Genomic DNA, 25795 nt, shown 5'->3' with positions numbered 1-25795 from the left:
GACAGTGGAATACTATTCAGCATTAAAAAGAAATGAGTTTAATTAAAATTTAATTTTAATGACTTAAAAGACTTGGGCTATCAAGTCATGAAAAAACATGGAAGACACTTAAATGCATATTATTAAGTGAAAGAAGCCAATCTGAAAAGACTGCATACTGCATGATTCCAACTATATAACATCCTGGAAAAGCCAAAACTATGGAAACAGTAAGATCAGTGGTTTCCAGGGCTCATCAATTATAACAAAAGTACCACACTAAGAAAAGGGAACCCTCCTACACTGTTGGTAGGAATGTAAATTGGTGCAACCACTATGGAAAACAGTGTGGAGGTTCCTTAAAAAACTAAAAACACAGTTACCATGTGATCCAGCAATCCCATTCCTGGGCATATATCCAGGAAAGACAAAAGCTCTAATTCGAAAAGATACATGCACCCCAATGTTCATAGCAGCATTATTTACAATAGCCAAGACATGGAAGCAACCTAAATGTCCACCAACAGATGAATGGATAAGGAAGATGTGGCACATATATACAATGGAATATTACTTAGCCATAAAAAAGGAACGAAATAATGCCATTTGCAGCAACATGGATGGACCTAAAGATTATCATATTAAGTGAAGTAAGTCAGAAAGAGAGAGACAAATACCATATGATATCACCTATATGTGGAATCTAAAAAAGAATACAAATGAATCTATATACAAAACAAAAAGACTCACAGACACAGAAAACAAACTTATGGTTACCAAAGGGGAAAGGAGGTGGGGGAGGGATAAATTAGGAGTTTGGGATTAACAGATACAAAGTACTATATACAAAATAGATAATCAACAAGGACCTACTGTAGAGCACAGGGAAATGTATTCAATATCTTGTAATAACCTGTAATGGAAAATAATATATGTATATATCTATGAATCACTTTGCTGTACACCTAAAACTCACACAATATTGTAAAACAATTATACTTCAATTTAAAAGAAGTACCACACTAAATGTAGATATTAATAACAGAGGAGGCTGTATGAGGGGTGTAGGTAAGAGGTATATAGGAACTCTCTGTACTTTCCCCTCAGTTCTCTATAAACCTAAACCACTCTAAAAATTGTCTGTTAATCTTTAAAATTAAAAAAATCAAAACAATTAACTTTTTTTTAAAAAAAAGACATATGTGAAGAGACATTTACTCTCACTGGCCAAGAAGTGCAAAGTATATACCAAATGCCATGTTTTGCCTCTCAGAGTTAAAAAAAAAAAAAAAAAACCCCAACAAATAAATACTTGTATTAACTGGAGGGGAAAAGGGAGGAGGGCTGTGTCATTACCAAAAAAAAGGGAGATTCCTATTTTTTCTAAGAATGATGAAAATAAATGTATAATGATTAATCTTTTAAGCTGTGTATCTGTCATACAAACTAGCACAGCTGAGCGGTGTGGTCCCATACTTTGGGAAAACATGCCTCTAATTTAAGATCTTGACCTGAGATACCTTCAGGCTAGACCCTCCAGACAGACCCCATCTTCCTCCCTCTGCCCTGTGTCCCCAGGGTGTAGCCTCCTGTCCTGTGGTGTCTACACCCACAGGTCAGAGTGAGGAGGGAAGAGAGTCAGGCCAGGGCTGGTTCCAAGGCTGCTCTGTCCCTCTACTCAAGGCCACATTTTTGCCAGGCGACATCCCCCGGTCCCAGTTATGGTTCCCACCGTCCCCGGTCCCTGGGATAACACCGCCGCCCTCCCCCCCGCTAGCCCTCACGCCGCCCCATTAAACTCGCCCCACTTGTGCATCCCACTCGCATGTGCATCAGGCCTGCCAGGCTGCAAAGTGAAATTACAACTTAAATTACGTGCATGGGTGAATTTTCCCGGAAAGCGAGAGCATCTCTGACTTCTGTCGGATTCTCAAGGGTCTGGAAGGGTCCCTGAGAGGGCGACTACCTAGTTCGGGGCATCACCTCCCTGAAAGCAGCTCCAGGACCTGACAGGCCCAAACACACATTGGTCCCCACCACTACTTCACCCAAATTCATTCAGCTTGATTTGCTCGAACGAAGTGAGATAAGGGAACAGGCCAGAGTTTACAAACAAAAACACGCCGTGCAGAAGGCTTGTGCGAGTGAATGCAGAAGAGCATCCCGGGCGATCGCCTAACTTTCATACACAAATTACGGGATTTCCCTGTAGACGGTCGATAGGTTTCGGATGTTTGGAGGGAAGAGGCTGAAGTCAGGGCGGCTTTGGCTGATGGGAGGCAGTGGGGGCTCTGCCTCTGGTCCGCTGTCCCTGGGGCTGGGGACGCCTCGGTTGAAGACGGAAACCCCCTCCAGGTTCACCTTCCAGTTTGACCACTTACCCCCGTGTGGCTTCTGCAAGTTCTTTTAACTTCAGATTCTCATTTGTAAAGTGGGGGTGAGGGGTGGGATCAAGGAGGATTAAACGGACACCATCTACAAGCACTTGTCACAGCATCGGAACGAAATGGGGGCAGTCGCCTGAAAAGTGTTCATATGCTTCCCTTTTTTCCTTTTCTAAGTTAATCAGTTTCACCTTGGTCAGCCCGAGGCAATTATCTGCCCAAAGAGAAACCGAGAATTTTTACAGGTTCAGAGCAGACGTGGCTGAGCCTCACATAATGCCTACCACGTGCCATGGGTCACTGTGCCGAAGGCTCAACATACACAAGTCATCTAACCCACACAGCGACCCCATCACATAGGCGCTGTTACTGTTCCAATGAGGGCAAGCAGGCGCTGAGAGCTGGAGAGATATGCTCAGGGTCAAGTGGTCGGGGAGGTATATCCCTTCCTAAAGAAGGAAGAGAGACACAAAGAACAAGGGAAGATTCAGCTGCCAGCATGCAAAGTAGGACTTCTGGGCAGACCAAAATCTTGAGAGCAGATATTATTGTTGAGAGTGAAACGTTTTTCAAAATCGCCTTCTCTCCTTTGCTTAATGCTTCAGGCTCCAAGGCAAGACGTGTGTTGGGACTTCTCCTGCAAAACAGAGTAGATGCCCCCTCGTAACAGGGCCACAGCAGAGCTACAGGAGTAGCTGCTCAGAGGTGGAAGGAGGCTGTGATGTAAGGGAAGTGTAGTGGGTTGAATTGTGTCCCCCAAAAGCATAGGTCTATGTCCTAATCCCTACTCCCTGTGAATGTGACCTTATTTGCAGTTAGGGTCTTTGCAGAGGTCATTAAATTAAGGATCTCAAGAAGAGATCATACCAGATTTAGGGTGGGTTTTAAATCCAACGACCAATGTCCTTATAAGAAGAGAGAGGACACAGAAGTACAAGAGAGACGGCCATGCAAAGACCCATGTGACCACAGAGGCTGAGATTGGAGGGATGCAGCCACAAGCCAAGGAACACCTGGAGCCACCAGAAGCTGGAAAATGCAGGAAGCGTCCTTCCCTGGAGCCTTCAGAGGGAGCATAGCTCTGCCTACACTGTGATTTTGGACTTAGAGCCTCCAAAAATGTGAGAGAGTCCATTTCTGTTGTTTTAGCCTCCCAGTTTGTGGGACTTTGTTACAGCATGCACATGACACTAATAGAGGAAATGAAAGAAAATGCTGCTATTTTCATAGTCTTGAGAGATGGTGATGAGGGGACCTGCCAGAGGAGGAAGGCAAACAGGAAGGTCAGGTTTCAACCGAGAAAGGAGAAGGTGTAAGTCAGGGCAACACCAAAACTGTCCCCCACATCCACCTTGAAGCGCTGTAAGGAGATGGCTGGAGCAAGGCCAGGTCCTGCACAGAGAGACCCCCTCGGGCTGAGCTGTCCTGAGCCCCGACAGGTCCTCCAGTGGCCTGTGGGGTCTGACTTGGAGCTCACAGAGTGCTGGGAAGGGACACCTAGAAGGAGGAATAGCTCTGTAACGAGAGCCCCCGAGAGGACCCAGTGGACCGCCAGATGCCATCTTGAAGACATGGGGGTGGGGAGGGGGTAATCCATTTGTTGCCTGCTTCATTAGTTCATTCCTTTGGTTGCTGAGTAGTATTCCCGAGTGTGTGTGTGTGTGTGTGTGTGTGTGTGTGTGCGCGCGCGCGCCCGCGCCGCAGTTTGTTTATTCCCTTCCCTCCGTGCTGGGTGGTGTCTGATGAGGCCGCGGGGAGCGCCAGCATGTTCACCGCCCCTCAGCGGCAGTGAGGCCACTCCTGTCCACGGGGTCAGTGTAAGCCACGTGGGGAGCAACAACCAGGCCTCCTATTTCCCCCGGAGATACCAGTGATGGCCGAGTGGGCAACCTGGACTTCCATCCACCCTCTTTCCCTGCTGAGCAGCGTCAAAGGAAGCCAACACAAACAGAAGGTTTAATCCATCCAGACTCTCATAACATAGTAACCAAAGTGTTCAAATTTCAATCAAAACTCACTTGGGGGGCTTCCCTGGTGGCGCAGTGGTTGAGAGTCCGCCTGCCGATGCAAGGGATGCGGGTTCGTGCCCCGGTCCGGGAAGATCCCACATGCCGCGGAGCAGCTGGGCCCGTGAGCCGTGGCCGCTGCGCCTGCGCGTCCGGAGCCTGTGCTCCGCAATGGGAGAGGCCACAACAGTGAGAGGCCCGCGTACTGCAAAAAAAAAAAAAACAAAAAAAACCTCACTTGGGACTTCCCTGGCAATCCAGTGGTTAAGACTCCGAGCTTCCACTGCAGGGGGCGTGGGTTCAATCCCTGGTCGGGGAACTATGATCTTGCAGCACGGCCAAAAAAAAAAAAAAGATGAACAAACAACTCACTTCTCATACCAGGAAGATGTCAAACTGAATGAAAAAAGATAATTCATAGATACCAACACCAAGATGCAAGAGGTGTTGGGATTATCTGACCAAGATTTTAGAGCAGCCGTCATAAAATTGTCTCCATGAATACTTGCAAATATGCTTGAAACAAATAAAAACAGTCTCAGCAAAGAAATCAAAAGTAAAAGAACCACATGGAAATTTTAGAAATGAAAAACACTATAACCAAAATTTTAAAAACTCAGTGGATGCACTCAACAACAGAATGGAAGGGACAGGAAAAAGAACCCGTGAACCTGAAAACAGAACAATAGAAATTTCCCAGTGTGAACAACAGAGAAAATAGGCTGAAAAAAAATGAGCAGAGCCTCAGAGACCTGTGAGATTAACAAAAGGTATAACATTCACATCATCTGGGTCCTGGAAGGAGAGGAGAAAAAGGACTGCGATAAAACAATACTCAACAAAACACGGCTGAAAACTTAAATTTGGGAAAAGACATAAACCCATGGAATCAGTACGCTAGTGAACCCCAAACAGGATAAACCCAAAGAAATCCTCACCAAAACACATCATAGTCAAACTTCTGAACTCTTAAGACAAAGAAAAAATTCTTCAAAGCAGTGAAAGAGAAAAGACACCCTTCCTATAGGAAAAACAAATCCTAATGCCAGCAGGTTTCCCATTCCAAAACTTGGGACCAGAAAGAAGCAGCACAATATTTTTCAAGGGCTTAAAGAAAAGACCTGTCAACTGCAAATTCTACATCCGGCAAAAAGATTCTTCTTGAATGAAAGGGAAATCAAGGCATTCTCAAATTAAAAAAAAAAAAAAAAAAAAACAGAAAATTTGTCACCAGCAGGAATGGCTAAAGGAAGTTCTCTACATAGAAAGGAAATAATAAAAGAAGGGGGAATTTCTCTGGCTGTCCAATGGTTAGGGCTCTACACTTTCACTGCCAAGGATGCAGGTTCAATCCCTGGTCGGGGAACTAAGATCCCATAAGCCACGAGGTGCAGCCAAAAAATTTTTTTAAATAAAATAAGAAGTCATCATAAATTAATGGTGTAATCCATTGTTGTAAAAAATAATAACAGAAGGACACTTGGAACCTCAAGAAGGAAAAAGAATGATGGAAAGAGTAAAAATATAGGTAAATACAATATTTCCTTTTGAATTTTCTAAATGATGTTTGATGGTTCAAACAAAAACACTGTCTAATGTATTTAGAGAAATATTTAAGACAGTTATAAGTGGGAGAAGGTAAGAGAGGTAGTTTTTACATTTCACTTCAGCTGGTGGTAAAGCAGTGACGCCAATAGACTAGGATGAGTTATGAATCTATAATGTAAAACATAAAACAACCACATAATTAATACGAGGATATCCAACAGAGTCTTCCCAACCACAGGCCACAGATGTGATCTCTCTGCAGCCATAGAGCCTCGGGTTGGAGAGGATGCGGTTGCAGCTTTCTTGACAGTGAAACTAGGGCCCTGTGCAGCCAAGGCACATCCCGTCTGTGGCTGGGGGCTCACATGGACTGGTCGCTCCCTCTGCAAGCCCAACCTCCCTCCACGCAGCCCATGAGCTTGGAAGGCTTCCGTCCCCACTGGCATCCGGACTCCCAATGCATGCCCACGTCCCCTGCTGTCCATTGCCTGCCTCCTACCCCCACTCCAGAGGGTTGCCCATTGTGTGCCCAGCGATTCCAGACCAGCTCCAGTCTGGCTAACCCAGCCACCCTCTCTGCTATTCAGTGACTAAACCACAGCTTCTCCAATGAAGTCTGAACCCCTTCTGAGTTTGCCTTTCTTGGGCCGTCTCTCTCAATCCTAGGGACCATACAGAATGTTCTTGTCTTAGAGTTACTCTTTTATCACGGTTAATCAGTCTTACCCTAAACTTCCCCAGTGTAACGGACTATGTGATTTCTATCTCCTGATTAGATACAAATGCTACAGAATTAGTAATGGGAGGGGTCCCAATAGATAGATCGGTGAATGTGGGATCTGGGGACTGATTCAGCCATACCCTCGGACTTGAGTGTGATGCTGAGATCCTTGCCAATGAGAAATGGGATGCTGGCCACCCATGACGTGTAGTGGCATTGCAATTAATCAAGCCATCACCCGTGGTTTATTGCGATAAAGTGCCGATGGGAGCGCGTGCCTTGGGAACACAAGCTGCATGGCAGTAATAATGACAATCAGGGATGTGGTGTGAGATGAATTTTTTTTGAGGGCCCTTGAGCACTTAGAGAGAAAATGACAAACCCAGGTCCATTAATTCCCACCTCAAGTCATGATCTGAGAATCAGGCAGCTTCCAGGACAGCCCTGAAAGGATTTCTTATTTCTTGTAGCCACAGGGCTGACACGGCTGAAAATCAAACACAAAATTTAATAGTGCAAGTTGCTGCATTTAAATGGGTTGAATTCATGGTCTCACCAAGTTTCTCAGGTGAAAATGAGGGCATTAATCGTGTAAGAATGAGATCCTGAAACTTGGAATAAGGACATCTTATCGGATCTGGAGAAACCGACAGCATTGACCTCCAAGTCATTCTGAGCTTCTCTGACCAGCAGTGGCTCAGCAGTGGCTTTTCCTCCAGGGTTCAGGAAGACCAGTCTTCCTCAGCTCAAAAACCCCGTGATACCCTCAATTGCGGTAGATGCTTTGAAAGCAGATGCTCCCTCTTCTCAGAACCCACCACAAGCCCCCCACTTTTGCCGTTAGACCCGTAACTAGAGCCAAGTGTCAGCCTGATTCAGGGGACAGGTACAGGCTCTGACTCAAGAGGGAATAGCTTATACACCAAAAGAGCTGTAGGTCCTCAATAAGATATATCACCAGGGAATGCATGTGCGGGAATGGCTTCTAAGGGCGTTATACCAGAGAGGGCAGAAAAGGACACCAGCCATCAGGCCACATTTATTGATAGGGGTGCTTATTAGACAGTCTCAATTCAATGTATTAGTTGAGCAACGGGATGTGGTTTTCACAGCTTACTTGGTTGATTAACTGAAACCTGGACCCCATAGTGACCTAGATTTAATGAGGTTAACATGCCAGCGCTTCTCTGGCCTGATGTGGAGGTGAGAATTCAAAGGCTCAGATAACTAGGAAGGCTGGCCTGGATGTACCACGTGTAACATTCAGACCCACCCACCAACTCCTCAACTACAATTCTCAAGAAGACCCAGAAGGCCCTCTCCTCCCTAGGGCATTGAGAAATACTTTAGTGAGGGACACCCGCATCCCTGAAAACCTCTGTGGTTGCTCTTTTTTCAGGCCAAGTATGACTAAGGGCTGCCAGCCTTGAGATGGGCTCCCTGATTTCTGTGGGAATCCTGGGAGAGCAGAGGCCAAGAGGCAACACTTAATTGTCAAAGGGAAAGTGGGCACATCGAGCACAGGGCAATAGGGAGGTGCCAGGAGTCAGAATTCTTTGGGTCGCAGAGATCTTTAGCAGTAGCTAATTGACCATGGTGTCCCTAGGGGTAAAATAAGAGGTCACCCCACTAGGATATGGCTTGCTCTACATAACAAGAAACTCTACATGGCCACTAGTAAACCAACTTGAGTCACCAAAAAAAAATCACAGCCCTTCATCCAGTTTTCAGACCTAAATCAGTTCATAGACCCAGAGGCCCCTGATTGAAGGGAAGCCCAGATCCCCTTGATAAAGGTCCCTGTACTATTGCCACAAAGACACACTGTCAATCTTCCTACAGCCTTCCCCAAAGGGACCTATGTGACTGTGATCTGAGGAAAAAAGTAAATACTCAAACCTTCCAGGGATTACTAGATACTCCAAGAGGTAAGGAACCCAGAGCAGCTGAGGTTCTGCCCTAAGGGCAAGGGAAGGAGAAAGTCATAGACATGAACTAGAATCTGTGTCCACTTCCAGAGGCACAAGGCTGGGAGGGCTTTGTGTGCGATGCTACACACGTTCCAGGAATGAGTTATTGACACGTACCAGTTATTCTCTACTTCCCTCTCCTTCTTCGTATGTTTAAACTTCTACATGAGTTATTGGGGGTTAATTTTACACCTTAGTCTTGAGAGAATAGAATATTCAGTGAGTCATAGACTAGATGTGAGGGACCATTAATAGAGCCCATGGTGGATACAATGACTGAGGCTTCTCATTGTGAAGAAGAGAGAACTTCTTCATTCGTAAGGAGAGATGTATCTGGCTGGGTGGAAACACACAGTTGTTTTTTTGTTTTCAGGAAGTTCCAATGTGTATAAAAGGCTACGTGCAGAAGCTGAGCAGCCAGAGAGATAGAGTGTCAGTTATTAGTTTATTGCCTCTCGGCTCCAAATGCACCTTCAACATACGCTGTATAATAAACAATGCAATTCAGTTACGCTTTTCACCTTCAGAATGGGCACAATGCTCAGGTTTCCCCATAGAGGATGTGGGAAGGACACTTTGGGAGGGAGAGCTTCCTGCAGTTCCCAGCAGAAGCCAGGGAGATGGTCAGTGGGATGGGTGTGAGGATGTATACACCAGTCCTACCCCTACCAACGGCCCCAACATACTCCCTGTGCAACCTGGCGGCCTCAGCCTGGTGCTGCCCTGTCTGCCTCCCCCCCCCCACACACACACACAGAAACCAAAGGTCTTACCTAGACTTCACGGAGCCTGTCTGTGGCCCAGAGGGTCCACATGGCTGTGAAGCTCCTTCTGCAGCCCCGTGCAGCCGGCACACAGCCCACCATTGGTCACGTGTCCACAGAGGGTCACTCCACAACCCAGACATGCGGCCCATGCATTCCAAAGGCCTTTGTCCCCACTTCTGTCCAGAGTCCCAATGCACACACATGTCTCCTGTGGTCAATGACACGCCTCCTGACCTCCAGGCACTCCAGAACATTCCCTGTTGTTTGCCCAGCAACCTCCAGTCTGGCTAAACCAGCCAACTCTTCTGCTATCTGGTGGCCAAATCACAGCTTCTCCAATCAGGTCTGACTGTCTTCCAAGTCTGCCCTTCCTCTTAATCCTAGAATACCATGGAGGGTTCTCTCATGTTCTACAGTCACTCTTTAGAGTTAATAGTTCTTATTTTAAATTTCTCTTGTTGAACCTACTACATAGCTTCCAATTCCTGATTGGACCCAGATCGCTACACCAACATAGCTCGTATCTCATAAAACAAACCTCAGCAAATGTAAAGAATTGAAATCATACAGAGAGAGTTCTCTGACCGTAATAGAATCAAACTGGAAACCAGTAACAGAAAAATAACAGAAAAATCTTCAAACACTTGGAAACTGAAGAGCAAACTACTAAATAACCCACAGGTCAAAGAGGAAGTGTCAAGGAGCCCAAAAATACAGAGAATGAATGAAAATGATACTGGAACATCTCAGACTTTGTGGGACGCAGCTAAGGCTCTGGTGAGAGGGAATTTATAGCATGAAATGCTTGTTCTAGAAAAGACCGTCTCAAATCAATAATCCAAGCTCCTACCTCCATAACCTAGTAAAAGAAAAGCATAGTATACCCAAAGTAAGCAGAAAGAAGGAAATAATAAAGAAAAGGAAAGAAATCAATTAAATTGGAACAGAAAAATAATACAGTCAGTGAAAGAAAAAAGAGTGTTCTTTAATAATACCAATAAAATTGATCTTTATGCAACCTATTAAATGGAGAATGGACAAACAAGGTCCTAGTGTATAGCACAGGGAACTATATTCAGTAACCTATAATAAAACATAATGGAAAAGAATATGAAAAAGAATATATATATGTATAACTGAATCACTTCTGTACAGCAGAAATTAACAAAACATTGTAAATCAAGTATACTTCAATAAAATAAATTTTTTTAAATAAATAAAGAGACTTCCGGGAAGATGGCGGAAGAGTAAGACGCGGAGATCACCTTCCTCCCCACAGATACACCAGAAATACATCTACACGTGGAACGACTCCTACAGAACACCTACTGAACGCTGGCAGAAGACCTCAGACCTCCTAAAAGGCATGAAACCCCCCACGTACCTGGGTAGGGCAAAAGAAAAAAGAATAAACAGAGACAAAAGGATAGGGACGGGACCTGCACCAGTGGGAGGGAGCTGTGAAGGAGGAAAAGTGTCCACACACTAGGAGCCCCTTCGCGGGCAGAGACTGCGGGTGGCAGAGGGGGGAGCTTCGGGGCCGCAGAGGAGAGCGCATCCACAGCGGTGCGGAGGGCAAAGCGGAGAGATTCCCGCACAGAGGATCGGTGCCGACCGGCACTCACCAGCCCGAGAGGCTTGTCTGCTCCCCCGCCGGGGCGGACGGGGCTGGGAGCTGAGGCTCGGGCTTCGGTCGGAGCGCAGGGAGAGGACTGGGGTTGGCGGCGTGAACACAGCCTGAGGGGGTTAGTGCACCACGGCTGGCCGGGAGGGAGTCCGGAGAAAAGTCTGGAGCTGCCGAAGAGGCAAGAGACTTTTTCTTCCCTCTTTGTTTCCTGGTGCGCGAGGAGAGGGGATTAAGAGAGCCGCTTAAAGGAGCTCCAGAGACGCGCGCGAGCCGCGGCTATCAGCGCGGACCCCAGAGACGGGCACGAGACGCTAAGGCTGCTGCTGCCGCCACCAAGAAGCCTGTGTGCGAGCACAGGTCACTCTCCACACCCCTCTTCCGGGGAGCCTGTGCAGCCCGCCACCGCCAGGGTCCCGGGATCCAGGGACAACTTCCCTGGGAGAACGCACGGCGCGCCTCAGTCTGGTGCAACGTGACAACGGCCTCTGCCGCCGCAGGCCCGCCCCGCACTCCGCGCCCCTCCCTCCCCCCAGGCCTGAGTGAGCCAGAGCCCCCGAATCAGCGGCTCCTTTAACCCCGTCCTGTCTGAGCGAAGAACAGACGCCCTCCAGCGACCTACACGCAGAGGCGGGGCCAAATCCAAAGCTGAGCCCCGGGAGCTGTGAGAACAAAGAAGATAAAGGGAAATCCCTCCCAGCAGCCTCAGGAGCAGCGGATTAAAGCTCCACAATCAACTTGATGTACCCAGCACCTGTGGAATACCTGAATAGACAACAGATCATCCCAAATTGAGGAGGTGGACTTTGGAGCAAGATTTATGATTTTTTCCCCTTTTCATCTTTTTGAGAGTGTGTATGTGTATGCTTCTGTGTGAGATTTTGTCTGTATAGCTCTGCTTCCACCATTTGTCCCAGGGTTCTATCCATCCTTTTTTTTCTCTCTCTTAATAATTATTTTTTTATTTTAATAACTTTATTATATTTTATCTTACTTTATTATATTTTACTTTATCTTCTTTCTTCTTTTCCTTCCTTCCCTCCTTCCTTCCTTCCTTCCTCCCTCCCTCCCTCCCTCCCTCCTTTCTTTCTTTCTTTCTTTCTTTCTTTTTTTCTTTCTTTCTTTCTACTGCTAATAATTCTTTCTTTCTACTTTTTCTCCCTTCTGAGCCGTGTGGATGAAAGGCTCTTGGTGCTGCAGCCATGAGTCAGTGCTGTGCCTCTGAGGTGGGAGAGCCAACTTCAGGACACTGGTCCACAAGAGACCTCCCAGCTCCACATAATATCAAACGGCGAAAATCTCCCAGAGATCTCCATCTCAACACCAGCACCCAGCTTCACTCAACGACCAGCAAGCTACAGTGCTGGACATCCTATGGCAAACAACTAGTAAGACAGGAGCACAACCCCAGCCATTAGCAGAGAGGCTGCCCAAAATCATAATAAGTCCACAGACACCCCAAAACACACCACCAGACGTGGACCTACCCACCAGAAAGACAAGATCCAGCCTCATCCACCAGAACACAGGCACTAGTCGCCCCCACCAGGAAGCCTACACAACCCACTGAACAAACCTTAGCCACTGGGGACAGACACCAAAAACAACGGGAACTACGAACCTGCAGCCTGCAAAAAGGAGACCCCAAACACAGTAAGATAAGCAAAATGAAAAGACAGAAAAACACACAGCAGATGAAGGAACAAGATAAAAACCCACCAGACCTAACAAATGAAGAGGAAATGGGCAGTCTACCTGAAAAAGAATTCAGAATAATGATAGTAAAGATGATCCAAAATCTTGGAAATAGAATAGACAAAATGCAAGAAACATTTAACAAGGACCTAGAAGAACTAAAGATGAAACAAACAATGATGAACAACACAATAAATGAAATGAAAAATACTCTAGATGGGATCAATAGCAGAATAACTGAGGCAGAAGAATGGATAAGTGACCTGGAAGATGAAATAGTGGAAATAACTACTGCAGAGCAGAATAAAGAAAAAAGAATGAAAAGAACAGAGGACAGTCTCAGAGACCTCTGGGACAACATTAAATGCACCAACATTCGAATTATAGGGGTTCCAGAAGAAGAAGAGAAAAAAAAAGGGACTGAGAACATATTTGAAGAGATTATAGTTGAAAACTTCCCTAATATGGGAAAGGAAATAGTTAATCAAGTCCAGGAAGCACAGAGAGTCCCATACAGGATAAATCCAAGGAGAAACACGCCAAGACACATATTAATCAAACTGTCAAAAATTAAATACAAAGAAAACATATTAAAAGCAGCAACGGAAAAACAACAAATAACACCCAAGGGAATCCCCATAAGGTTAACAGCTGATCTTTCAGCAGAAACTCTGCAAGCCAGAAGGGCTGGCAGGACATATTTAAAGTGGTGAAGGAGAAAAACCTGCAACCAAGATTACTCTACCCAGCAAGGATCTCATTCAGATTTGATGGAGAAATTAAAGCCGTTACAGACAAGCAAAAGCTGAGAGAGTTCAGCACCACAAAACCAGCTCTACAACAACTGCTAAAGGAACTTCTCTAGGCAAGAAACACAAGAGAAGGAAAAGACCTACAACAATTACAAATACTGAACCCACAACAATTAACAAAATGGGAATAGGAACGTACATATCGATAATTACCTTAAATGTAAATGGACTAAATGCTCCCACCAAAAGACACAGATTGGCTGAATGGATACAGAAACAAGACCCATATATTTGCTGTCTACAAGAGACCCACTTCAGACCTAGAGACACATACAGACTGAAAGTAAGGAGATGGAAAATATTATTTCATGCAAATGGAAACCAAAAGAAAGCTGGAGTAGCAATTCTCATATCAGACAAAATAGACTTTAAAATAAAGACTATTAGAAGAGACAAAGAAGGACACTACATAATGATCAAGGGATCGATCCACGAAGAAGATAAAACAATTGTAAATATTTATGCACCCAACATAGGAGCACCTCAATACATAAGGCAAATACTAACAGCCATAAAAGGGGAAATCAACAGGAACACATTCATAGTAGAGGACTTTAACATCCCACTTTCACCAATGGACAGATCATCCAAAATGAAAATAAATAAGGAAACACAAGCTTTAAATGATACATTAAACAAGATAGACTTAATTGATATTTATAGAACATTCCATCCAAAAACAACAGAATACACATTTTTCTCTACTGCTCATGGAACATTTTCCAGGATAGATCATATCTTGGGTCACAAATCAAGCCTTGGTAAATTTAAGAAAATTCAAATTGTATCAAGTATCTTTTCCGACCACAGTGCTATGAGTCTAGGTATCAATTACAGGAAAAGATCTGTAAAAAATACAAACACATGGAGGCTAAACAATACTTAATAATGAAGTGATCACTGAAGAAATCAAAGAGGAAATTTAAAAATACCTAGAAACAAATGACAATGGAGACACGACAACCCAAAATCTATGGGATGCAGCAAAAGCAGTTATAAGAGGGCAGTTTACAGCAATACAATCCTACCTTATGAAACAGGAAACATCTCGAATAAACAACCTAACCTTGCACCTAAAGCAATTAGAGAAAGAAGAACAAAAAAACCCCAAAGTTAGCAGAAGGAAAGAAATCATAAAGATCAGATCAGAAATAAATGAAAAAGAAATGAAGGAAATGATAGCAAAGATCAATAAAACTAAAAGCTGGTTCTTTGAGAAGATAAACAAAATTGATAAACCATTAGCCAGACTCATCAAGGAAAAACGGGAGAAGACTCAAGTCAATAGAATTAGAAAGGAAAAAGGAGAAGTAACAACTGACATTGCAGAAATACAAAAGATCATGAGAGATTACTACAAGCAACTTATGCCAATAAAATGGACAACGTAGAAGAAATGGACAAATTTTTAGAAAGGCACAACCTGCCAAGACTGAATCAGGAAGAAACAGAAAATATAAACAGACCAATCACAAGCACTGTAATTGAAACTGTGATTAAAAATCTTCCAACAAACAAAAGCCCAGGGCTAGATGGCTTCACAGGCGAATTCTATCAAACATTTAGAGAAGAGCTAACGCCCATCCTTCTCAAACTCTTCCAAAATATAGCAGAGAGAGGAACACTCCCAAACTCATTCTACGAGGCCACCATCGCCCTGATACCAAAACCAGACAAGGATGTCACAAAGAAAGAAAACTACAGGCTAATATCACTGATGAACATAGAGGCAAAAATCCTGAACAAAATACTAGCAAACAAAATCCAACAGCACATTAAACGGATCATACACCATGATCAAGTGGGGTTTTTTCCAGGAATGCAAGGATTCTTCAATATACGCAAATCAATCAACGTGATACACCATATTAACAAACTGAAGGAGAAAATCCATATGATCATCTCAATAGATGCAGAGAAAGCTTTCGACAAAATTCAACACCCATTTATGATAAAAACCCTGCAGAAAGTAGGCATAGAGGGAACTTTCCTCAAAGTAATAAAGGCCATATATGACAAACCCACAGCCAACATCGTCCTCAATGGTGAAAAACTGAAAGCATTTCCACTAAGATCAGGAACAAGACAAGGTTGCCCACTCTCACCACTCTTATTCAACATAGTTTTGGAAGTTTTAGCCCCAGCAATCAGAGAAGAAAAGGCAATAAAAGGAATCCAAGTCAGAAAAGAAGAAGTAAAGCTGTCACTGTTTGCAGATGACATGATACTATACATAGAGAATCCTAAAGATGCTACCAGAAAACTACTAGAGCTAATCAATGAATTTGGTAAAGTAGCAGGATACAATATTAATGCACAGAAATCTCTAGCATTCCTATACACTAATGATGAAAAATCTGAAAGTGAAATCAAGAAAACACTCCCATTTACCACTGCAACAAAAAGAATAAAATATCTAGGAATAAACCTACCTAAGGAGACAAAAGACCTGTATGCAGAAAACTATAAGACACTGATGAAAGAAATTAAAGATGATACAAATAGATGGAGAGATATACCATGTTCTTGGATTGGAAGAATCAACATTGTGGAAATGACTCTACTACCCAAAGCAATCTACAGACTCAACGCAATCCCTATCAAACTACCACTGGCATTTTTCACAGAACTAGAACAAAAAATTTCACAATTTGTATGGAAACACAAAAGACCCCAAATAGCCAAAACAATCTTGAGAATGAAAAACGGAGCTGGAAGTATCAGGCTCCCTGACTTCAGACTATACTACAAAGCTACAGTAATCAAGACAGTATGGTACTGGCACAAAAACAGAAAGATAGATAAATGGAACAGGATAGAAAGCCCAGAGATAAACCCACACACATATGGTCACCTTGTCTTTGATAAAGGAGGCAGGAATGTACAGTGGAGAAAGGACAGCCTCTTCAATAAGTGGTGCTGGGAAAACTGGACAGGTACATGTAAAAGTATGAGATTAGATCACTCCCTAACACCATACACAAAAATAAGCTCAAAATGGATTAAAGACCTAAATGTAAGGCCAGAAACTATCAAACTCTTAGAGGAAAACACAGGCAGAACACTCTATGACATAAATCACAGCAAGATCCTTTTTGACCCACCTCCTAGAGAAATTGAAATAAAAACAAAAATAAACAAATGAGACCTAATGAAACTTCAAAGCTTTTGCACAGCAAAGGAAACCATAAACAAGACCAAAAGACAACCCTCAGAATGGGAGAAAATATTTGCAAATGAAGCAACTGACAAAGGATTAATCTCCAAAATTTATAAGCAGCTCATGCAGCTCAATAACAAAAAAACAAACAACCCAATCCAAAAATGGGCGGAAGACCTAAATAGACATTTCTCCAAAGAAGATATACAGACTGCCAACAAACACATGAAAGAATGCTCAACATCACTAATCATTAGAGAAAATCAAAACTACAATGAGATATCATCTCACACCAGTCAGATTGGCCATCATCAAAAAAATCTAGAAACAATAAATGCTGGAGAGGGTGTGGAGAAAAGGGAACCCTCTTGCACTGTTGGTGGGAATATAAATTGATACAGCCACTGTGGAGAACAGTATGGAGGTTCCTTAAAAAACTACAAATAGAACTACCATATGACCCAGCAATCCCACTACTGGGCATATACCCTGAGAAAACCATAATTCAAAAAGAGTCATGTACCAAAATGTTCATTGCAGCTCTATTTACAATAGCCCGGAGATGGAAACAACCTAAGTGTCCATCATTGGATGAATGGATAAAGAAGATGTGGCACATATATACAATGGAATATTACTCAGCCATAAAAAGAAACGAAATTGAGCTATTTGTAATGAGGTGGATAGACCTAGAGTCTGTCATACAGAGTGAAGTAAGTCTGAAAGAAAGAGACAAATACCATATGCTAACACATATATATGGAATTTAAGAAAAAAAAATGTCATGAAGAACCTAGGGGTAAAACAGGAATAAAGACACAGACCTACTAGAGAATGGACTTGAGGATATGGGGAGGGGGAAGGGTAAGCTGTGACAAAGTGAGAGAGAGGCATGGACATATATACACTACCAAACATAAGGTAGATAGCTAGTGGGAAGCAGCTGCATAGCACAGGGAGATCAGCTCGGTGCTTTGTGACCACCTGGAGGGGTGGGATAGAGAGGGTGGGAGGGAGGGAGACGCAAGAGGGAAGAGATATGGGAACATATGTGTATATATATATATAACTGATTCATTTTGTTGTAAAGCACACCATTGCAAAGCAATTATACTCCAATAAAGATGTTAATAAATAAATAAATAAAACTGATCTTTAGAATCTCTACCAAGATTTAGAAAGGAAAAAGGAGAGAAGACACAAATTACCAACACCAGGAATGAAACAGAATATCATGACCGACCCTGTAAGTATCAAAAGGACAGCACAGGGATATCATGAATAACTCTATCCATATACATTCAATAACTTAAATAAAATGGACCAACTTCTCAAAAAGCACAAATTAGCAAAATTCACCAGATACGAAACAGATCATTTGAATAGCAATGTAACTATTAAGCAGACAAAATTTGTAATTTTAAAACTCCCCCAAAAGCAGTCTTGAGGTCCTAATGGACCCGAAGAATTCTGCCTAGAGTTTAAAGAAAAATTAACAACAGTTCTACAAAACTTCTTCCAGGAAACAGAAGAGGAGAGAGCATTTCCCCATTAATTTCATGAAACTAGGTATTACCGTAACACCAAAACCAGACAAAGACAGTCCAAAAAAACAAACAAACAAACTACAGAGCACTATCTCTTCATGAATATAGATGCAAAATCCTTCACAAAATGTCAGCAAATAGATTCTACAATATAGAAAGAATTACACATCATGACCCAGGGCCCCAGGGCCGCAACAGTGTAATCCACCATGTTTACAGGGCAAAGAAAAATAATCACATGATTTATCAATTGCTGGAGAAAAAGCTCTTGATACAAGTCAACACCCATTCATGATAAAATCTCTCAGAAAATAGGAAAGGGACTTGCCTGGTGGTCCAGTGGTAAAGAATCTGCCTTACAATGCAGGGGACACGGGTTCAATCCCTGGTCAGGGAAGTAAGATCCCGCATGCCGTGGGGAAACTAAACCCAGGTCACAACTACTGAGCTCATGCGCCTCAACTAGAGAGCCCGCGTGCCGCAAACTACAGAGCCCACGTGCTCTGGAGCCCGTGTGCCACAACTAGAGAGAGAAAACCCACATGCCACAACTAGAGAGAAGCCCATGCACCACAGCGAAAGATCCCACATGCCACAACTGAGACCCAACACAGCCAAAATAAATAAATAAAATTAATAAATAATAAATTAATTTTTTTAAAAAAAGGAAAAGAAAATAGAAATAGAGGGAAAGCTTCTCGACTTGATGAAGTGCATCTAAAAACGTTACCCTTTACGGCAGAAAACTGAATACTTCCTCCCAAAGATCAGGAATGAGACAGAGATGCAACCCAGCCCTTTCACATAACATAGATATGCAAATTCCAGCCAGTGCGACAAAGCAAGAAAGGCAATAAAGGACATACAGACAAGAGAGGAGGAGATAAAACCTGTCCCTAATTGCAGATGACATGATTGTCTACGTAGAAAATCCCAAGGAAAAAAAATTTTTTTCTAGAACTAATAGGCAAGTTCAGCAAAGTCTTGAGATACAAAAATCAATCCTACTTATATATACTAGCAATGAACAGTTGGAAACCCCAATTTTAAATGCAATACCATTTGTAATCACTCAAGAAATTGAAATACTTAAGTGTAAAACTAACAAAACATACCCAGGACCTATTTACAAAATACTGATGAAAAACTCAAAGAAAATCTAAATAAATAAGAGGTAGATTATGTTCATGGATTGGAAGACTGAACATAGTAAAGATGTCAGTTCTCCCCAAATTGATCTACAGGTTTAATTCAATTCCTATCAAAATCCCAGTAAGATTTTTTTGGTGGGCATAGACAAGATTATTCGAAAATTTATAGAGAAAGGAAAAGGGACTAGAATAAATCAGTTTTGAAAAAGCATAATAAAATGGGAGGCATCAGTCTAAATTTTCAATAAATTTGAAAACTCATTACAGAGCTACAGTAATGAAGACAGTGTCGTATCAGCAGAGGAACAGACACATAGATCAATTGAACAGAACTGTTTTAAAAAACAGAAAAAGACTCACACAAATAGGCCCAACAGATTTTTAACAAAGGTTCAAAAGCAATCTGGTGGAGGGAGGGTAACCTTTTCAACAAATGGTGCTGGAGTAATTGACATACATAGACAGAAAGAATAACCTCAACTAAACCTCACACCTTACTTATACAAACATTAACTCTAAATGTGAAACAAGCTTAAGTGGAAACTGTAAAACTGTAAAGCTCTAGAAAAAAAAAAAAAATAGGAGAAAATCTTCAGAATCCAGGGCATAGGAAAGAGTTCTCAGACTTGATGCCAAAAGCATGTGCCATAGGAAGAAAAATGTATAAACTGGACCCCATCAAAATTAAAAATATTTGCTCTACAAGAGCCCCTGCTTTGAAGAGGGTGAAAACACCCGCTACAGACCAGGAGAAAATATTCGTAAACCATATATCTGACCAGGGACTCGGATCTAGAGTATGAAAACTTAACATTAAAAAAAATTCAAACTATACTCCAATATAAAATAAAAATTAAATTAAAAAAATTCAACAACAATCCAATCAGAAAATGAGCAAAAACATGAAGAGACACGTCGCCAAAGATATACAGATGGAAACAAGCACATGAAAAGGCGTTCAGCACCATTAACCATCAGAGAAATGCAAATGAAAACCACAGCGAGCTGTCACTGCACACCCATCAGGATGGCGGAAATGAAAAACAGTGATAACACCAAGAGCAGGCGAGGATGTGGAAATATGAGATGATTAGCTGGTGTGGATATGAAGTGGAAAGGCCGCTCTGGAAAAAAGTTAGGCAGTTTCTTTAAAAAAAAAAAAAAAAATTAAGCATACCACTACAATTCAACCCAGGAATTACACTCCTGGCCTTTTATTCCAGAGCAATGAAAACTTAAGTTCACACAAGAGCCTGTACACAAATGTTCATGGTAGCTTTATGTGTAATAGCTGAAAATTGGAATCAGCCCTGATGTCCTTCAACAGATAAATAGTTAAACCAGCTGTGGAACATCTATATTATAGAATATACTCAGCAATCCAAAGGAGTGAACAATGTTGATGAATCTCCAGAGAATTACGCTGCATGAAAAAATCCAGACCCAAAGGCCACACACTGTAATTTCATTTATATAACATTCTTCTTTTTTTCTAGATTTTATTTTACTTTTTCCATTTTTTTATTGACATGTAGTTGATGTATAACCTTATATACAGATTACAGGTGTACAATACAGTGATTTTTTTGAAGGTTATACTTCATTTAGTTATTATAAAATATTGGTTATATTCCCGTGTTGTACAATATATCCTTGTAGCTTATTTTATACCCAATCGTTTGTACCTCTTAATCCCCTCCCCCTCTATTGCCCCTCCCCCTTCCCTCTCCCCACTGGTAACCACTAGTTTGTTCCCTGTATCTGTGAGTCTGCTTCTTTTTTGTTTTATTCACTAGTTTGTTGTAGTTTTTAGGTTCCACATATACATGACATTATACACTATGTCTTTCTTTGTCTGACATTTCACTCAACATAATGCCCTCCAAGCCCATCCATGTTGCTGCCAATGGCAAAATTTCATTATTTTTATGGCTGAGTAATATTCCATTGTATATATATGTACCACATCTTCTTTATGCATTCATCCAATGTCCATTGATGGACATTTATGTTGCTTCCATGTCTTGGCAATTGTAAATAACGCTGCTATGAACACTGGGGTGTGTGGATCTTTTAGAATTAGTGTTTTTGTTTCTTTCAAATATATACCCAGGGGTAGAATGGCTGGGTCATATGGTAGTTCTATTTTTTCATTTATATAACATTCTTGAAATGACAAATTATGGAACTGGAGAACAGATGAAAGGTTACCAGGGGTTGAGAGGAAGAGAGCAGAAGGGAAGTGGGTGTGGCCATGAGAGATCCCTGTGGTGATGGAAATAGTTTGTATCTCGACTGTATCAATATGCAGGTTGTGATTTGCAAGATGTTACCATGGTGGGGGGGGACTGGGTAAAAGGTACATGGGCTCTCTCTGGATTATTTCTTACAACTGCATGTGAATCTACAATTATCTCAAAACAAAAAAGCCTAATAAATAGTAAATAAATAAATAAAAAGAGAGGGCACTGAAACAGGAAACAACCTTCACAGTGTGTGAGTCCATGTTATTTACTGCAGCATCTAGAGTTGACCTAAAACCACGTCCCTAGGCCTGGGCTGCCCTTGGAGAAACACTGACTCAACACACATCATTTTCCTTGGCTTTGTTTTCTTTGGGTCCACTCACTTGTCCTCAGGTACCCTCATATCAGAGGACATTTGACATCACCGCCATATATGGAGAGGCTCCGCCATTGTATGAATGCAAATAATCATAATGAAAATACAACGATAGCAATGAAGACCCTCAAAGACCTCTCACTTGGTTGCAAGTCAAAGCAGGGAGAAGGTTACCTACGGATGCCCCCAGCGGACTCTGCAGAGATTCCTGAACGCAACCATTCACATCATCAACCATTCAACCATCCCTGCCGAGCCACACCCAGAAGGATGGAATACCCAGACCTCAGAGACGACACCTGTCTTTGAACCTGTGCTCTGCTCCTTTCAAACTCTATGACTTTGTAAATTATTTTTTAAAGTAATGTAAAACATCATTTTTTTTTTTTGGCCACGCTGCGTGGCTTGCAGGATCTTGGTTCCCCAACCAGGGATTGAACCCCGGCCCACAGCAGTGAAAGCCCCGTGTCCTAACCACTGGTGCACCAGGGAATTCCCAAACTCTATGACTTTGAATAAGTCACCGTGACTCTCAAGCCATGTTTTCCTTCTTTAAAGGGTGGGGCTCATGTCCACTTGTTCAAAGGACTAGACAACCAGTGAATGTATGGGTGGTAGGCATTCCACGTTGGGATTTTCCCCCTTAATCACACACAGACCTCCCCACCTCCTTCCACTATCTTGGTTCTCTGCATACATGCTTGTGGTTTCTACCACGAGAAAGGCCTCTGGCTGATACCCGTTTGCCCCTCCTGGTGGCCTCATTTCCTCTCGGCAACTAGGCAGCGATTATTTAGGTTTTGGGAGGTTCCCCTCCCCCGACTTCCTGGTCAAAGTAAAACTGAGGAAGCAACCCTTCATCTCTTGGCTTCTCAAAATCTTCCCACAGCCCCCAAGCCTTCTGCAGAAGCTAAACACTTGCTCTGATGGATATCAGTCTTGTGATCCTTAAAGCTTGCCCTTAGCTGGGGCAATAGAATTAGGGTAGTTAACAAGCACATTATTTTAAACCGGCCCTGACGTTTATTCTGCTTTTCCCAGTCAGCTGATGTTATCGGTTTTCTTAGTTGCATCCTGTCTCCCCTTGCATTCTGGCAGATAACATCTCTGCTTCCATTCTCACAGAAAGATTTGCTACGGGAACAGAGGAGCCAGCCACCTCTCAGAATATGGGCCCCAGGGCTTATCTGACAGACCCTCCAGCTCTTAGCTATTCTGGATGAAGGGAAGCCAAATATATGTATAAATACGTGGTCCAGGGTCCAGGGTCCCTTGTAAATCTCGTTGAAAAATGCTACCCTTGGGTGGTTGATCAGTAGAAATGCTAAAAATAGTGTCGCTATCAAATACCTTGATATTTAGATTATACTGTATGTTTTATTTTTCTAACCCTTGGGCTAATAGAACTGATGTTTCTGACCAATTCACACCTTCAGTTTAATTAGGTCCATCATTGAAAAAAAAAAAAGAACTGCTTATAAAGCAACGAATTTCCTTATAGGTTGTTCTGTGTTCCGTAGAACACGGACTGTGGACTCAGTTTCTGACAGCCATTATGATTTGCAGTAAATATTCCGACAAAAATAACAGTTGTGACAGGCACACAAGACAACTACTGAACTGGGTCAGGCCCAGTTTTACGTAGCATTTTCTTTTTAACTGCGCGCTTGAAGGTAAATATATCATTAAGGGCACAACGTAAAAAAGAGTTTTTTTTTTTAACTAGGATCTTCTATAGACTTATCTTGTGGAGTATGTTACATACCTTGATGAAGAGAGATGTACTTGCAGCCAGTGGTGCTCCGATTCAAACACGAATGACCTGGCCTGAAACTGGGGAGACATCCATAGCCCCAGAAAAGACAAGTGGGCAGGCGCCCCAGAGCAGAGAGGCACTGGCCCAGCCCTCCTCCCACTCTCTTTGCTGAGACGGCCGTCTCAGGCATCCTCTCCGGTCCCTACTCTGCAGGCAGCATCTCAGAGGACAGAGGCATCCTCCCTGCATCTTAGAAAATAAAATAAAAGAGGATGGCCTCCCATGGCTTGGCCTTTGAGTCAACGCCGGGTTTAACTGAGAAAAGCACCATTTTGAACCACCTGGAGGAGATGCAAGCAGAGACAAAACTTGGGCTGGCTCAGAAACAGGAAGTCAATTCTTTTCTATACATCACTTAATGTCACAGTAGCAACGCTTAGAAAACAGGAAGAAAGAGCCGCAGAGGGGGGAAGAAAATAGAGCTCAGCTGAGGCCTTTAGTAATTGTGACTATTGATCTAGCAACCCGGCCACCGAGCCTGCTGCTGGGAAATGAAGGTATGGCACCCAGTGCATCAGAGATATGGTTATTCTGTGGAGGCTGGTAAGAATTAGAGCCAGTTTGGTCATTTTCCTGGAGATGTGGTTGGAATAAGCACCAGCAGAGCCTTTTCATGTATTAACGCTGGAGGTTCCCGAGGGCCCAGATCGAGCATTTCCACTGCAGGTGATGATGGTGAGAAGCCTCACAAGGATCTCTGTGATGCCGTCTTTATTTAACATGTCAATATTTTGTTCAATATGGAATAGTTTGCATTAATTTTTATTTTCAAGATATTGCACGAAAATATTGTCTTGATGACTCAGTTTGGGGCGCCCCTAAATTCTGCATCCATGGTAAGTCCTCTGTCTCCCCACCCTAGTTCCTGCCCTGCTCTCTCTGACTTTGGAAGAAGCAAACACAGGAGTGATGGAACGTGAAAAAGTACAGTAAGTACAATCCATAAACATGTAAAAATACAATATATCAGAATTCAATACATAAATAAAAATAATTATTCTCAGTGGTGGAGGTTGAGAGGCAAACTGAATCTCTAAGCCACATAGAAAACAAACTTATGGTTACCAAAGGGGAAAGGGTAAGGAGGGATAAATTAGGAGTTTGGGATTAACAGATATACACCAATGTATATAAAACAAATGACAAGGACCTACTGCATAGCACAGAGAACTATATTCAATATCTAGTAATAACCTATAACGGAAAAGAATTTGAAAAAGAATACATATATACAAACATAAGTATAAAAAACTGAATCACTTAGCTGTATACCTGAAACTAATGCAACATTGTAAATCAACTATACTTCAATTTTAAAATATTGTGGCTACTTATTGTGGAGATCATTATACATGTGGCAATGTATACAGATACTGAATCTTTATAAAAATAATATAATGTTATATGTGAATTACATCTCAATAAAAAAGATAATCTGAGCTCTTAAAAATAAATAAATAAAATAAAATAAAATATTGCAGCTATTGGTATTGTCAAAAAAAAAAAAAGGAATCTCTAAGCCAGAATATGAGAGAATGAAAAGAAATATGTTTGGGGGTGACGCAGGGCAGACCAGATGCAAAACTGGCCGTGTAGACCGGTGGTGCGTTAACTTGTTTAGGCCAGTTTCCTGTTGCTTTAAAATATGCCATTTATTTCCACTGGGGAGAGGAGTGCTTCCTTACCCCACTTTGCCATCAATAACATCCAGCTGGTCATGTATCTAAGCCTCCTGTTGAGCTAGATTGGGTTTGGGGAGGCATCGGAATCTTATCTGGCTGAGCGAGCTGGTCTTTGGAAGAACAAAATCATGCGGATTCACATGGCTTCCACCCCACACACACCCCGCATCAATGCTCAGGCACCTCCCTGGCTGTCTGAGCCACCAGGCGTGCAAGAGGTCACACACAGGTCGCGTGCAGGTAAGAATGGGAAAGAGACAGACACAGAGCCAGAGGCAACGCCTCAACAGGGTCGCATGACCACACCTCCC

The 25795-nt window shown here is 42.6% G+C and overlaps 1 protein-coding gene across 8 annotated transcripts in view; it reads right to left on the bottom strand.

Moving 5' to 3' along the window:
• The window catches only part of ZNF831 (zinc finger protein 831), a 148716-nt gene extending 124612 nt beyond the window's left edge, over nt 1-24104 (bottom strand). For 6 of the 8 annotated variants that reach the window (XR_016387952.1, XM_089897126.1, XM_089897127.1 and 3 more), the window contains exons 1-2: nt 23752-24104; nt 4382-4574 (exon numbers count right to left, since the gene is read on the bottom strand). Coding sequence is in view for 6 of the 8 variants with exons in the window: in XM_089897126.1 (XP_089753252.1) it covers nt 4382-4574; nt 23752-23831 (273 nt within the window). In the remaining 2 variants the exon portion in view is untranslated. The remainder of the gene's footprint in view (nt 1-4381; nt 4575-23751) is intronic. The other 2 variants (XM_022597742.3, XM_089897124.1) reach the window with 2 other exon arrangements.
• Between the last annotated feature and the right edge of the window lie 1691 nt (nt 24105-25795).

Source organism: Delphinapterus leucas, chromosome 15, assembly GCF_059928025.1.
Source record: "Delphinapterus leucas isolate spDelLeu-1000000601 "Yukka" chromosome 15, BTC_Dleu_Yukka2, whole genome shotgun sequence".
Lineage (NCBI taxonomy): Eukaryota > Metazoa > Chordata > Mammalia > Artiodactyla > Monodontidae > Delphinapterus > Delphinapterus leucas.
Note: the sequence above shows the minus strand (reverse complement) of the source record. Positions and strands in the feature narration are given on the sequence as shown.